The 15,882-nt window shown below is 47.8% G+C and overlaps 1 protein-coding gene across 1 annotated transcript in view; it reads left to right on the top strand.

Moving 5' to 3' along the window:
- The window catches only part of ACACB (acetyl-CoA carboxylase beta), a 3,851,763-nt gene that overhangs the window by 722,899 nt on the left and 3,112,982 nt on the right, over positions 1-15,882 (top strand). Inside the window, exon 4 of the mRNA XM_069619430.1 lies at positions 14,117-14,255. Within this exon, the coding sequence (XP_069475531.1) occupies positions 14,117-14,255 (139 nt within the window). The remainder of the gene's footprint in view (positions 1-14,116; positions 14,256-15,882) is intronic.

Raw genomic sequence — 15,882 nt, 5'->3', positions numbered from 1 at the left:
CAGGGACATAATTGGCATGCAAGAGTGGGTGGCCACGACTGGCATCTACCACATGTGTCAACGGATGGACACACCATCATAATCTGGGCACGGACGGAATGGTACATTCAATGCACTACAGGTACCAGAATGCATAACTGCCATGTCACAATGCCCAGCACACCCCAACTCAGCCCCTAGCACCTCATCCTCCGTAGTCGGACCCTACACATGGCCTGACCAGCATTGCCTGTCACGGTGCACCAAGGTGAACGAGGGACTGTAAGTGCACAGAACCAGATGCATGTGCCACTCACGTGCCCTAATGTATGCATTGCCCAATCAATTGATTCGAATGGCCCTCCCTGTATCCCATTCCATGCAGGTGATTCCGGGGAACCTTTACTACCATGGCTGATGACCCCTGTGAGAGATCCCCAGACTCACCAGGACATAGCATACAATTGGGCTGACATCCGAACACGGACGACAATTGAACAGACCTTTGGACTGTTGAAGGCACGTTGTTGTTGTCTTCACGGCTCTGGTGGGGCACTAATGTACAGGCCATTGAAGGTGGGGAAGATGGTCCTGGCCTGTGTTATGTTGCACAATACGTGCATCCGGCGGAACATACCCCTACCCCAGGACATGCCTCCAGCGGACGCTGCTGACGATGGGGATGCAGCTGTAGACCTGTAACAATACAGGGATGCCAGGGATGCGTGGTGCAGCCTTCCCGGAACTCATTGAGAACTACTTTTGAGCAGCCATCAACGATACACAACCCATGGAAGACACTGCATGTGATTCAGTGCAATAACAAAGCACACAACTTCACAAATTGAATGTCCAGATGTACATTTCTTTGCACAACCATGTGTATTTTAGTAACAACAAACATAACCAAATGTGTGTACCACCACCCCCTCCCAAAGTAGCCCACCGCACCCCACCCTCCCCCACTAACCCTCCCAAACAAAACCTCCCCAAAACACCCTAAGGTTGCAGTATTGTCACTGTAGGCCTGGGTCTGCTCTTCTTTGGTGACCCTGACGGGCGCAGGAATCCGTGCCTTGGGCTACTCTGTGAGCTGGAAGGCATGTTGATGGTTGAGGGGGGGGGTCGGAACCTGCTGTCTATGCGCTCTAGGGCCGCCTGCAGTGAAATGGTTTGGGACTCAGCCACTGAGGAGATCCCATCATCCGGGTCTCCTCCAGCTGCTGGTGCACAAGTCCAGCCATCTCCTCATGCCGTGCCTTGATGCGCTGTATGCGTGCATCCATATCTCGGATGCTGGGGATTGGTGGTGAAGGTGGGCTGTGGAGGTCAGAGGGGCTGAATGATGGACAGTGGTGGCGGGTGTGTTTTGGCGACCCCTCAGTGATGTCCTCGCTCTCCTGCCCTGAATCCTCGTCCATCGAGGTGGTGACATATAAGGTTGGCTGTTGGGGAGCAGTAGTGGGCGACCATCTTGGTGGCCCACACTGCTATGTCCGGGGCAGCTGACTGCCTCTGTGGGCAGAGCTGGCCTGGCCTTGGTAGTGGAGGTGCGGGCGTGGCTATCCTCCTCTGTGTGGGTGGCCGTGAGTTGTTTGGTACACCTCGATCGCTGTCAGATGAGGTGCCTGTGGGGATGAGATGGGCCTGCTGTTATTCACCTCTGTGACACCCTATGCCCTTACAACATGCAATTCATACATCATGTGACATGCCTGTGCAGTATTTCAGTTCATTCATTGGACATTTGTATTGCGCCTACACACAATTGTTTCCAGGCGCCACAAGACGAAAGGGGGTGGTACATAGGGGAACAAATCTAGAATCAACGGTCCTACTGGCCCTTGTGACATTCATACTGTGCTAGTGCAGAGAACTAAAAAGTGCAGGGGAGGGAGGAGTAAGGGGGCAGGGATGGGAGGGGTGAAGTGCAGCAGGTGGGGCACAAGGGGCTGAGAAAGTGCTGATGTGAGCCACATGGGCAGGTGCAAGGGGAAAAGGGGGAGGGGAGTACACTGCGAAGGATGTGGTGGACCAGATCAGGCTAGTCCATGGAAGGATGCCCGGGGGCAAGTGCTGGTAAGGTATGCTGGGGAGACTGGTAGAGGATGGGCTGGCCCCATTAAGACACGAGGGACCAGGCCCAAGACAGCCTTGTGGATGATGCAAGGGGTCTAGATATGAATCCTTGGGGTCACCGGGAGCCAGTGGAGAGATTTTAGGGTTGGAGTGATGCAATCCCAAGGCTTGTGGCCCATGATTAGTCTTGCAGCCCCATTCTGGGTTGATTTTAGGGGGCAAAGGGAGGAAGGGGGTAGATTGAGGAAGAGGCTATTGTAATAGTCGAGCCTAGAGAGAACCACAGCTTTGCAGGCAATGGGATTCTGGGGGGAATGTGAGGAAAGGGAGAGGACCTCTGAGGAGGTGGAGATGTAAATTGGACTTCTTGACAAGGTCCTTGATGCGCATAGAGCATGAGGGAGGAGTCAAAGATGACCCCAAGGTCAGGGTTGGATTGGCCCCTCGGCCTTTCGGCCCATGGCCGCCCCGAAATCATCCCTGGTGAGTGGTGGCCGGTTTCTGGCCATGCCTGGGCCGGTTTTGAAAAAATAAAATGCATTTTTTTTTCTTACGAAACCATATTTTTCGTAGTGTACTTGGGAGCAATGCTATTTGATGACACTTCCTGTTTTGTCAAGGGGGGAAAGGTCGTGCTTCATCGCTTCCCGGGATGTCACTTTGGGGTGGGGTCAAATGACATCACTTCCGTTGATGTCATCAGAGGTCAAGGGTCGTGAGACGAGGAGTGGGACACTTTTTTGAGGTGAGGGGTGGGCCCCTTTTTTTTGGGTGTCTGGGCCTATTTCTTGTCCCAGTCCGACCCTGCCCAAGGTTTTTGAAGTCAGACATATACATTTCTGTCAGCAACCTGGAATGCAAACCCTGGATGCTGATGGCAATAACCAATCACCTTGTGGGATTCACCGGCCAGTAACGGTCCCGGGGCCCGGCATTAAGGCCCAAGGGAACTGGGCCCCAGGCCGTTATCCGCCAGTGAAGCATGCGGTACAAGTGATTATTGCTTACTGTGAGGAACCCGAAATGAGACATGGACACAGAAGACTCATGGTGATTGGCATAAACATTTATTAAATAATAAAGGAGGTGGAAAATTCCTAGCTGTCACTAATCTAGGAGGTGTTTCCCTACCACAACCCACAACTAAGGGCCTGTCCTGTGTCAAGCTATGCAATGGAAAAATGTCCAAGGTTTTTGGGTGAGGGGAGGGGGCCCATGGAAGGTGGCCAGTGAGTGAGAAACAGGGCGCAGACGTCACAATGAGAAGCTTCTCTGTCTTACTGGCATTAAGGTAGAGATTGTTAGCAGAGCACAATGCATGAATAGCAGTGCTAGGCAAGATTATATGCAGTACCCTGTGGGAGACTGCACCAGCCTTCTTTTCTTGGCAATAGTTAACCCACCCTTTGGTATAAGCATGTACTACACAAGTTGGTAGGTTTACTGAGCAGCCAGGCTTATCTCAAGAGGGGTCAATTTTCTGTAGGGTTATTACACAGATTCACAGTGACAAGTATCCAAATTAACACTTACTCTCAATGTTTCTTGATTAAACAAGTATTTATTAAACAGTCGGTTGAATAAGCCTTCTTTAGAAGGGTGCAAATATATGTAACACAAAAATATACTTCAAAACTACACACTAAGTTTCAATAAATCAGTAGATACCCATTTGGGATGGCACATAGACACTTCCTACGCCCTGAAGTGACTTAAATAACTGGGCCACTGTGGACATTAATATATCACTGGTACATTTAGAGCAATACTGAGTTTAGTGTGAAAAGGAAAAGAGGAGGGAATAAAACCATGGTTAACAAATATTCTTAAACAGGGAAGTACTTTTTGAACCCTCCAATGCAAAGTTAATTAACTCTTTCCAGGGGAATAGTTAAAGCACAAAAGCAGAGGTGAGAAGAGTCTTTCAGGGAGCGAGACAAGCCAATGTTAATTCAGCAAAAGTCTAGGTGGACTGAAACACTTCTGGTAGGTAAGTAAAAGTCTTTCATAATGTTTTAGAAGTCTTTGGAAGGAAATGAAATCACTGAAGGGCCACAAGCTGGGAGGCTTGTGAGGGGCAAAGCTGCAAGCAACTCTGCAAAAGCAACCAAGACAAGTCTCAACTGAGAGCTAGCAAGGCTACACAACACAAGGTAAGCAACCCCTTAGTTTTACAGTACCTTTAGTTTGAAGAAATTGGTTCCAGCTGGCTTCTGTTCCTGTGTAGGTCTGCAGATCCTGTTGTTCCTGGGCCTCAGTTGTGGGGATAAGAGGGAGGACGTCTGGGGACTCCTGCACTACGAATTGAAGGTCGGCGGCAGCAATGGGCAAACTTCAGATCGGCTGCACTTCACGGTTTCAACTCCTTGCGGCGCTCGCAAACACCACCACGGTTCTCGGATACCTTTGTGGACTTTCCTCACATTTGGGGTCCAGGACTCTGTTGAGGTTGCTCAGGCTTGGTCAGTCCTGCTTCATGGGAGTTTGGAGGATCTTCCTGGAGTTCGGGTCTGACTTAAAAACGAGACTCTCGATTCTGGTGTTCCTCTCCCTGGCAATCTGTTCCTGCAGCAGCAAAGGAAGTACAGCCAGCTCTGCGAGGATGTCCAGACGAATTTGCTTTGGGGTTCATTGGTCCCACCAACCCAAGGGGAGAAGTCGTCCTTTGCAGGGGTTCTCTAGTCTAGGCGAATTCGGAGCTTCAGCAATGCAGCAGGGTGTCACCGGGCAAACCAACGGTCCAGGAGTTGCAGCAAGCGTCTCTTGCAAGTTCTTCTTCGGATTACTTTGTGTAGTTGTCGACTCTGCCTTCCAAGCCAAAAGCCTTGCCTTTTATGCAGGTTTCTCCCATTCATTCTCAGCCTAGTTGTCATTCACATAGGAGGGTGGCTGTCCTCCAAGAACCGCCAGCCGGCAATCACCTTTGGGTGCATTCTTGTAACCAAGGGGAGTAAGCATAGGGAGTTTCAGGCACCTCCCTCACTTCCTACCCTGTCAGACAAGCTGGAGCCAGAGGCAGGCATCACCAGTGAATCCTGCCAAAGACAAAACGAACAAAGGAACCAAAGCTGGTTTGGCACGTAGAGTAAATCTCAAGAAGGACCTTTCGAACAAGAAATAGTGAAAAAAGACGACCAGGGCCATTTTGACAAAATGGGCACCTATGGGTTGTTTACTGCAGCTGCAATTGCAGCCTGTGGTAAAAACACACAATGATGGGGAAAAAAGTTAAACCACTACCACCAGCCATTAATTGTACAAAGGGTAACATAAAAATGTTACATGAGAAACTAGACAAAGGGGATACTGAGTAACCCCTCCAGCGCCCTATTGTAATATAGTCTGTGCTAGGTCTAAAAAGTTACAAAATGTAAGTAAAGTCAATTTGACTTTACTGCTCTTGGAAACAGTAGTTTTACCAAGAGACAGTATTTAACTTTGGGAAATCTAAGAGACTTCTGTGTCACTGCACTGAAGGTGCTGTGTGTCACAATGTAAAGATGATGCCTATGGAGTTTGTCAGACTCCAAAGTCAAAAGCAATAGTGTTCAAATCAATGATAAAATTCATGAGAGAGTGGGGAAAATGTCTCAATCTCTCTGGGTTAGAAATGAAAAGTCCTAAAGTCCAGCAAAAAGAGCTGGGACTCTCTAAGGTGGAAGGGAATTGGCACATTTCTCCGAATTCTCCCAAACCAGCAGTCAGGCAGTCATGCATGAGACTGGAAGAAGGGTAGGTAGAGGATGGGTGCTTGAGGGTGAGCTGTGAGTCGTCAGCATGACAATGGAAGTGAGGAGGGAAAGTGGAGATCAAGTGGGCCAGAAGGGCACGATAGATGTTGAGGAGACTTGTGATAGGATATCTCCCTGAGGGACGCCACAGATAGAGAGTGAGGTGGAGGAGAGGGAAGGGCCCAATTGTACTTGGGAGGGTCGGTTTGACAGGAAGGCGGTCAACCATGCCATGGTCAGGCCTGTCAGGACGGCTTTGATGCGTGCATGCATGTGAGTGTGTTATGGGGGCACATTGGAGGGTGCATGCCTTGTGTATGTGTTGCTTCTCATGTGATCACTTTGTGCACATGACCAGTACCCATGTGGGCATATGTGTATTTGGATGTTTGGGGTGGGGGGGGCAATGCTTGTTTAACCTTGAGCAGCTGGTTCGTTGGCCACTCTATGGGTTGGATGCGGTTAGGTTGCATGCAGATGGACCGGTCTCTGTGCAGTGTGCACTGCATTTGCTTGCCCACTGTTTTGTCCTCCCCGCCCTTTCGAATGGATTGTGTCCTCCCACGTATTCCTCATCTTGTGATAATTCGTTATCTCCAGCTTCGCTGCTTCGGAAAATTGTTTTCTCTCGGCAGAGGGCGCTGTGCTCGAGGTCGTGGCATCGATTGTCCCTCGACGTACTCCGTACTCTGTCGACGTCACCGATGGTATAAATAGCTCGAGCCGCGCCCGTTGCTTCAGTTCTGTTTTTCCGATCGCTTCGCAATCGAGAATGGCGCGCTTCTATTTTCTGTGAAGAAAATGTTGTCATCTTCGACACCTTCGACACCCAGGACTGGGTTCAAGAAGTGTGCAGATTGTGGATCTAAGATGTCGATCACCGATCCCCACCGGATTTGTCTCTGGTGTCTCGGTTCCAGTCACCGAATCGATGACTGCGGGTCCTGCCAATCTATGACCGAAAATGCTCTTCGTGAGAGGAGAGGTAAACGGGGGGAGCGAGGCCTCAAAAAAGGTTTAGTCAAAAAGACACAAGAAAGCGACTGATTCTAAGGAATCGGATCGCCATAGAAATTAAGAGGAGACATAGATCTCCCTCATCATCATCTTCTTCTTCAGAGTCGACCGAAGAAATTTGTTGTCCGACTAAATCGGATTCTCCCAGTAAGTGGGAAGAATTCCACAAAAAGTTGATCGAGGTTTTCGGGAATGCGGCCCGACCCCCTCGAAAGACCCTCAAAACAGCCATACCCCGAAAGCTGCTCCATTGGACGACAAAGGGAAGTACAAGGCTACCATGGCAAAGACCGGTAGCGTCGAGGAATCCAAAAAAACCTTGAGTCGACGTAAAACCGTCGAAGACTCTTCGAGAGTCGAGCACTTCTCCAGTGCCATACAAGAAAAACAAGCCGTCGAAGACTTCGACAACTTTGTCGACGTCGATCATTTCGACTCCAAAGCCAAAAACATCCTCGACGCCATTATCAAAGTCATCTTTGAAGACTTCGAAGACCCCTTCGACAACTTCGAAGGATTTGCCAATTCCTTCGAAGCAGATGGAAGAGGAAGAAAGGAGATTCGCTCCTTTGCCCAGGTCAGACTTTTTCAAATCTGTCAGCAATCTATGAAGAGTGTGCTTCAGAAGAAGACGATGTTACTTCTTTGGGAGTTACTTATGGTACAAGACAAGTTCCTGAGGAACTTATTGACCAGGAATGTAGAATGAGAGACCTGAGTGATACTCTACATTCTGCCAGTGGAGTTGACACATCCCCAGAATTAGAGTTCGCCAAACCTGATCCTGCAGATCATGCAGATGCTGGGTACAGGGGTCTTATGACCAGGGTAGTTGAATATATGGGTTGGGGTAATACTTCACCCATTTTTGAACAAGATGACATGACAGATATAATCGTCAAGGGACCTCAGAAAGATCCTGTTCTCCCTTTCCACAGAGCCCTCCAAAGGACTGTGGAGAAAAAATGGGAGAAGCCAGAAACTATTGCTGCTGCAGATAGCACTTTTCCAAGAAAATATAGACCAGCTGGAACGGATCCTGAATATTTGAATAAACATCTGACTCCAGGGAGTTTAGTCATTCAGGCAGCATCTACTTCAAAACAAACTGCTTATCCAACTATCCCTCCAGATAGAGAGGATAAAAGAATTGATGCCTGGGCACGTTATGTTTTCACGTCAGGCAGTATGGCACTTAAGTTGGCAAATGTCACCTGTACCCTAGCCAGGTTTACCCATACCCTGTGGGACTGTATTTCGGCGGCGGCTGATCATATATTTCTGGAAGGTGAGGAAAGGGAAGGCTTCCTGAATATAGTCAAAGACGGGAAGGAGGCATTGGGGGAATGTCTCCAGTTTGGACTGGATACTGCTGATAGTATCAGCAGATCCATGGCTGCAAGCGTTGTGCTACGCAGATTTGCGTGGTTGAGGAAGTCAGGGTTTGCACCAGACGTGCAAGCCAGACTTCTGAACATGCCCTTTGATGGCTCGAGGCTCTTTGGCAGAAAGGCTGATGAAAGCCTAGAAAAACCTCAGACCTCGAAAGCGGCAGCTAAATCACTTAGCGCCTCTTTGGGCCAGCCTTCAAAACCCTATTCCAGGAAGATGAGCCGGAGGGGTCGTTCTTTTCGATACTACTCCTCTTTTGGTAGAGGAAGAGGACAGGCTTCTCAAAGGGGAAAAAGAAACTTCCCTCGTGGCGCACGAGGAAGAGGTGCAAAATCAGCCTCAGGAGCGGCATCTGTACCCTCAGCCACTCCTGCAGCCGCCTCCAAATCCCTCTGAGACCTTGTTACACAAACCACCAGTGGGAGGCAGAATCTCTCAACATCTGAAGGAATGGTGGGGCATTACCTCTGATGCTTGGACACTGGAAACAGTAGCCCAAGGTTACTGTCTCCCCTTTCTAAAAAGGCCTCAGAATCATCCACCGGGAGCCAACTCCTCCAAAATTCCGGATCCGCTCCTGTTGCAGGAAATTTTAACCCTGCTAGAGAAAGGTGCCATAGAACTGGTACCTGTAGCGGAGAGGAACAGGGGTGGGTACTCCCCATAGTTTCTCATCCCAAAAAAGGACAGAGGACTGAGACCCATCTTGTACTTGAGAAACTTGAACAAGTTCCTCAGGAAGGACAAGTTCAAGATGGTAACTCTTTCTCAGATCCTTCAGGCTCTCCAACTCCAAGATTGGTTGGTATCATTGGACCTTCAGGATGCTTACTTTCATGTACCAATCCATCCAAAGCACAGAAAGTACCTGAGGTTCGCGATTGGCAATTCTCATTATCAGTTTCGAGTTCTGCCATTCGGGTTGACCTCCGCCCGAGCGTTTTCACCAAACTGTTGGGCGGTTGTGGCAGCAAGTCTCAGGAGAGGAGGTATTCCAGAACAAGCTCAAGAACATCTTTCGATCACCTGCCACTTCCTCCACAAATTGGGCTTCTCCCTCAATTTCAAGAAGTCCCACATGATACCATCACAGAAGCTCCAGTTTATCGGAGAAGTCTTGGACACTTCATCGGGAAAAGCCTCGCCTCCCGAAGTGAGAGCTCTCCACATCCAGCAGATGGTAGCGAAGTTTCAGAATGCCCAACGTCTACCGGCCTTCGATTTTCTCAGGTTGCTCGGCCTCATGGCATCCTGCATTTTCCTAGTACCAGAGGCCAGGTTGAGAATGAGATCCCGTCAATGGGCACTCAGAACTCAGTGGTCACAGTTCTCAGGGAATATGTCAGATCTTCTCCAAGTCCCGAGCGCAGTTGCTCAGGATCTTCTATGGTGGGCTTGCAACAACAACATTCTCAAGGGAGTCTTTTTGGCAAACATGGCCGGAGATAACGGTAGTGACGGACGCCTCACTCACGGGGTGGGGAGCACACACCAACGATCTGACAATCAGCGGTCGTTGGTCTCCATCGGAGTCCAAACTACACATCTACCTGTTGGAGCTGAGGGCAATCAGACTAGCTCTGAAGGCCTTTCTGGCCTCTATACAGGGAAAGAATGTCCTGATAATGACGGACAACACGGTGGCCATGTACTACCTCAACAAAAGAGGAGGAGTAGGGTCACTGCCACTGTGCAGAGAGGCAATGCAGCTCTGGTTCTGGGCAATACGAGAAGGAATCTCTGTCGGCAATTCACCTAGCCGGAGAGAAGAACACGGCGGCAGACGCTCTGAGCAGGCAGAGCACGGTCTCTCACGAGTGGGGGCTGGCTCAGGAAGTCCTTCTCGAGATCTTCGCCCTTTGGGGAACGCCTCAAGTGGATCTGTTTGCCACCGCGATCAACCGGAAGTGTGATCAGTACTGCTCAAGGGAATTTCCTCAAAGAGGAGCTCTGGGAGACGCATTCATAGTGGAGTCGAAGTTTCCACTGCTGTACGCGTTTCCCCCAGTCCCCGTGATTCCTCAAGTAATCAGGAGGTTGAGAAAGTTCAGGAAAACCATGATCCTAGTTGCCCCGGATTGGGCCAGGAGGACATGGTACCCGCACCTTCTGGACATGTCCATCTGCCCTCCAATACGTCTTCCGCAAAGAGAGGATCTTCTCTTGCAAGAGGAAGGTTGGGTTCTCCATCCAAAGGTCAAGACACTCAACCTTCACGCATGGTTTCTGAGAGGTTGAGATACAAGGATTGGGATCTTCCGAATGACGTAATGGAAATCTTGCTTTCGGCTAGAAGACAGCAACAAAATCTTTGTACCGATGTCGCTGGAACAGGTTTAGTAACTGGTGCAAAGACAAGGATGTGGACCCTTTTCAGTGTGGCACCCCAATGGTGCTTTCTTTTCTACTACATCTAGCTAATCTGGGGCTCCAGATAGGAACAATCAAAGGATACCTTGCTGCGCTGTCCTTTTTCAAGCGCTCCTCGGAAGAGGTTTCATATTTCAAAATACCGTTAATAATTCAATTCTTAAAAGGGCTTACTAATGTATACCCTCCAGTACCTTTTCATGTACCAACTTGGGACTTAAATTTAGTATTAAAATTCTTGACTTGCATACCTTTTGAGCCTCTGCACTCATGTCCATTGAGGCTTTTGACTCTAAAAACTGTCCTTCTTGTGGCCCTATCATCATCTCGCAGGGTTAGCGAACTTCAGGCTCTCTCATGCAAACCACCATATACTATTTTTTATAAGGATAGTCCTTAAAGTTAAACCTTCGTTCTTGCCAAAAGTAGTCTCGGACTTCCATTTGTCACAAAAAATAGTACTACCAACCTTTTATCCTCCTCCTCATCTGGGCAAAGAAGAGGAGAGATTACACAGATTAGATCCCAAGAGGGGTCTTAGTTTTTACATCTCAAGGATGGCTAAATTGAGACAAGATGACCAACTATTTGTGGGTTATACTGGTCATAAATTAGGCTTATCTGTAACAAAACAGACCATTTCCCGCTGGATCATAATAGCCATAGTTGAATGCTACAGATTAGCGGGAAAAGAACAACCAGATGGGCTTCATGCCCATTCTACAAGGGGAATGGCTACTTCTGCGGCTCTAAAGAGGGGAGTCCCAGCAGCAGATATTTGTGCAGCTGCAACCTGGAAAACAGTGCACACCTTTGTTAAACATTATTGTTTGGATACTGCCTCCTCTAACAAGGGTTTATTTGCCAAGGCAGTTCTGCATTCTGTCCACGAAAACTGAAATTTAGTACTCCCGCCTCCAAAAATTGATACTGCTATGGGAGCCTATCACAAGATGAGGAATACGTGGAAGGACACATTCCATTCGAAGAACAAGTTACTTACCAACTGTAATGTTCTTTCGACTGGATGTTCCTCCCACGTATTCCTCATCGACCCTCCCATCCTACCCCACAGTACAGTTTATGTTTTTTTACACTTTCCTCTCACGAAGAATGTATCGGTCATGCGGCACGCCTGGGTGTTCCTCCTATATATATTTCATCAAAAAAACAGAACTGAAGCAACGGGTGCGGCTCGAGTTATTTATACCATCGGTGACGTCGACAGAGTACGGAGTATGTCGAGGGACAATCGACGCCAGGACCTCGAGCACAGCACAATTTTTTTTTCCGAAGCAGCAAAGCTGGAGATGACGAATTATCACAAGATGAGGAATACGTGGGAGGAACATCCAGTCGAAAGAACGTTACAGTTGGTAAGTAACTTGTTCTTCTATGTGTCCCTGCACCAGCCTCTGCCACTCCCACTCCCTTGATCACCTCGAGGTGCAGCACACTTTCTCCTCCCACGGCATGAGCTTTATTGGTGAGGCCATCCCACTGCTAGTGGCCAGGCATTCCTTGCTGTGGGTCGACAGCAGGTTGCAGACCCTCAGACAGATCTCATTTTACCGCTTACAACAGTCGCGTTCTGAGCGTGGTATGGCTCCCACGGGTGATACCTTCTGTGCCACCTCCTCTCAGATGGCATTTTTGCGCAGTTGTGTCCTGCGCCAGTGGAGTGTGGCATACCACTCATGAGCATGTTGCACTAAAGTGTCTGTAAGAATGGTGAGTTCTTGCTCGGAAAAGCGTGGCTTCCGCTGCCACACTTCAGGGACTTGAGATGTCATACTTGCATGGCAACTGGAACTAGGTGATTTTTAAGTGGATTGTGTTTTCCAAAATGGCTGCCGGCAATGACGTACGTTTGTTTGTTTATTTATTTTATTTGTATGGCGCACCCGACCTTGGGGTATCTGGGTGCCTTGCACAGTGGAAGTTACAAGAATACTTTAGGCTTAGTTACAGTAGTTTACAGAGATAAAGGATAACAATAGGAGAATAACACAGTGATAGATGTCCAATCAGAAAAGATACAGGAAGATATATACATATGTACAAGATAGTGCAGGTTACTTCTTAGTCAGTCTGGGGCTTGCTAGAGTCCGGACAGTGGGGATAGACAATCTCCTCTCTGTTAGGGGCTAAGTCTGATCATGGGTATCATTGTTCACAAGCCATTTTATAATGTTGTGCCTGAACATGTGGAATGGTTGCTCAGCTCTCAGTGAGGGGGATAAGGCATTCCATGCTTGGGCTGCCATGACAGGGAAACTTATTCCCCCTGCCTTTTTTTATTTGAATCTGGCCACAACTAGGCGTGCTGAGTTGATGGTCCTGGTGGGTTGTATGGAGGAATGTTTGGTAATTCTCTCGGAGAGGTAAGCAGGTGCTGCATGGTTGAGGCATTTATGCGTGATGGATAGGGTTTTATCTGTCCCCTATGATGTGAGATATGTTCTTGCCTTGGTATACCATGTGCTGCTCATAAGGCGTTATTCTGCAGGATTTGGATTTTCTTGATGGTCCCCCGATACAAAGCATTACAATAATCCAGCTTGGAAAGGATGAGTGCTTGAGCTTGGGTAGTGCAGCTTTCATTTGAGAGGAATGGTCTGCATGCTCTGATCAGTTTACAAGTGTAAACTGTGGCGGATGCCATGGCGCTGACTTTTGTTAAGGGTGAAGGCAGAGTCACGGTAAAAGCCTAGGGTTTTTACTTCTCCTGCCACTTTAATAGCATTGCCATCAATATTAAAGGTGGTGTAGTTCGGGCCTATTTTTTTGTAAGTTTGGATGTATAGCCGAGTATTAGAAGTTCGGTCTTATCATCGTTCAGGCATCATTGTTGTTTCCGTCCCAGTGTTTCAGTGAGATACGCCGGTAACGGTGCCACTGATATTAGACGATGACAGTGTTTCCATCATGCCGGTCACACAGTTACCGGCATTCCGGATTGCGCGCCCCCGCAAGGTTGTGATGTGCCGGTGATTCTGTGGTTGTCGAAGACTGTGCCACTGGCTCCACAGAATCACCAGCACAATACAGGCAAACTATTAATGAGGCCCATAGACCATCTCAGCCAATTAATATATACTTAGGGTCTTAGCCACCTCCCCACCTCCCTCTATTGCCATACTTCTTCTCCACATCTCCGGAGATCTGCAATTAAATAGTGTATTCCCTGCTGTGAGGTCTTGCTATATTCCCCTGGTGTGATCTCATAACACGAGGATGCAGCATTTTGAACAATCTCTATGCTATACGACTTCCTGTATGCTGTAGTGAATTCATGTGTAAGCCTTTACATACCATAACTGAGATTTTGGTTCCTATGGTTTAGTTTTATAATCACATGGTCAATGAAGAAAATACACTTGGGGGTTGCCTTTTTACATTTCTTTTCAAGTCTAGCAGCTGGTATATCCACCATATAAAGTAATTAACGAAAGTACATCCCGTTTCTTAAAAGGACTGTTTGTTCTGCAACCGAATCCTGGGAAGCATGTTTTATTTTACTGACCATGTATTTATATATTTTGCAGGTTCTCATAGCAAACAATGGAATTGCTGCAGTCAAGTGTATGCGGTCCATCCGTCGATGGTCCTATGAAATGTTCAGAAATGAAAGGGCAATTAGATTTGTGGTCATGGTTACACCAGAGGACCTAAAGGCCAATGCAGGTAAGGTTTGTTTCAGCCAGATTTGCTTAAAGGATGCCTCTAAACAGCTGCAGAGAAAGATTTAATTTTCCTTCTCCATTTCAAAAGACCACTATTTACCTGATGTTTAATGCTCAAAGTAGGCATTTTGCAGCGTTCTAAATACAAATATTTTCAACTTGGATGTTAGCTCAGGGGCAACGTGCTCGCCTTGGAAGCAAGACGACACGGAGCAACATAGGTTCGATCCCCTGGTCCACGCTTAGAAACCCCTGGGTATTTAGCGCGTTATAAATAACCTATCATCAGTAACACAGGCCAGAGGCAAGCCCACAACAGTCCTACACGTTTGACATGGTGTCGAAGATTATAGCAGATTCATAGCATATTGCCTTTTACTGATCATGATGTGTGGTATATTGGTGTATATGTTTGGGTTCAGGTTTATTGTATCCACTTTGTGACATGCACCCTGTTAAACTTTCCCAGATCCTCCTTTACTTCTACCTACTGTCGTCATGATTGATTGCTCACCATGCAATATTGCTCATTTAAATGTTTACTAGTACTCTATAAAGCCATTCATTTTCTTGACCCCTTAGTACCTTGTGGTCTGCATATCACTGTAATCTCCATCTCAAACTCCTTGTCTCTTCACAACCTATCAGTCCCCTGACCTACCCCAAACCCCCTGTGCCACCTCCTGCTTTCACTCATTTTCCCTTATTTTTCCTATTTCACCCCACTCCACTTGAATGCATCCCCATCCTCCCTGCCCCAACCCGCCACACCCAACCATCCTTCCCACCCCCATTTCCCCCTCACACCACCAACCCCTGTACATCAAAGCCACCTCTTCAGTGGAAAGCTTCAAAACGCATCTAAAACTCTGCAAGGGGAGGAACGACCAAAGCCTTCCACCCGTCTATCTAAACTAACCACCCAATGCAGCACCCCTGCATTCTGCCGCAGGTCCACTCTGTGTAATTTGCAAATGCGTAAATACTGGCCGGTCAATGTTATGAAATGTTATGCCCTCCAGTCACTGTGCCTGATAGTTTACCACTTGGATCCATTCACCTCCTGGTGCAGGTCCTTCAATGAAACATTGCTCTTATTTAAAGGCACTGTACCATAGAACTAGCTCCAATGTTTTATGGCCTGCTTACTTTAATTTATAACAGAAATGATTTGCACTGTTCTTCAGTAAATACAATGAAATAAAAATACACGTGTTAAACTCATACTCAGAAAATGCTGCCAATTGGTTTTTGGGTTTGTGGTTGAATGGACCAGGTTCTGAAAAAGGCTACCATAAACCGTGTGAGCCTCAGCTTCACGTGAAGAGAAAATCCTTTCAACGCTTACTAACACTGACCTTTTCAATAATAGAAGTTGCTGTTTTGTTTTTGGCACATGTAGAAGTGGTTTAGTGCCGCACCGTGGCCAAATCAATGCTACAAAGAGGAAGGGAAGGGGTGTTGCTGTTTTGCTGCCCGATAAACACATGGGGGTTGAGCTGTGTGCCAATCGGGAGTTAGGATGTAGGGTGGTGGGCGCACAGACTTTCATGGCCATTGCTGTGCTCTGATTGGACTCTTCATTTGTATTATTTGACTGAGGGAGGGGGGGGACCTGGGATGGAGTC

This window comes from Ambystoma mexicanum, chromosome 10 (genome assembly GCF_040938575.1).
Source record: "Ambystoma mexicanum isolate Mex_15411 chromosome 10, UKY_AmexF1_1, whole genome shotgun sequence".
Taxonomy (NCBI): domain Eukaryota; kingdom Metazoa; phylum Chordata; class Amphibia; order Caudata; family Ambystomatidae; genus Ambystoma; species Ambystoma mexicanum.
This window is presented reverse-complemented; position numbering and strand designations above follow the sequence as displayed.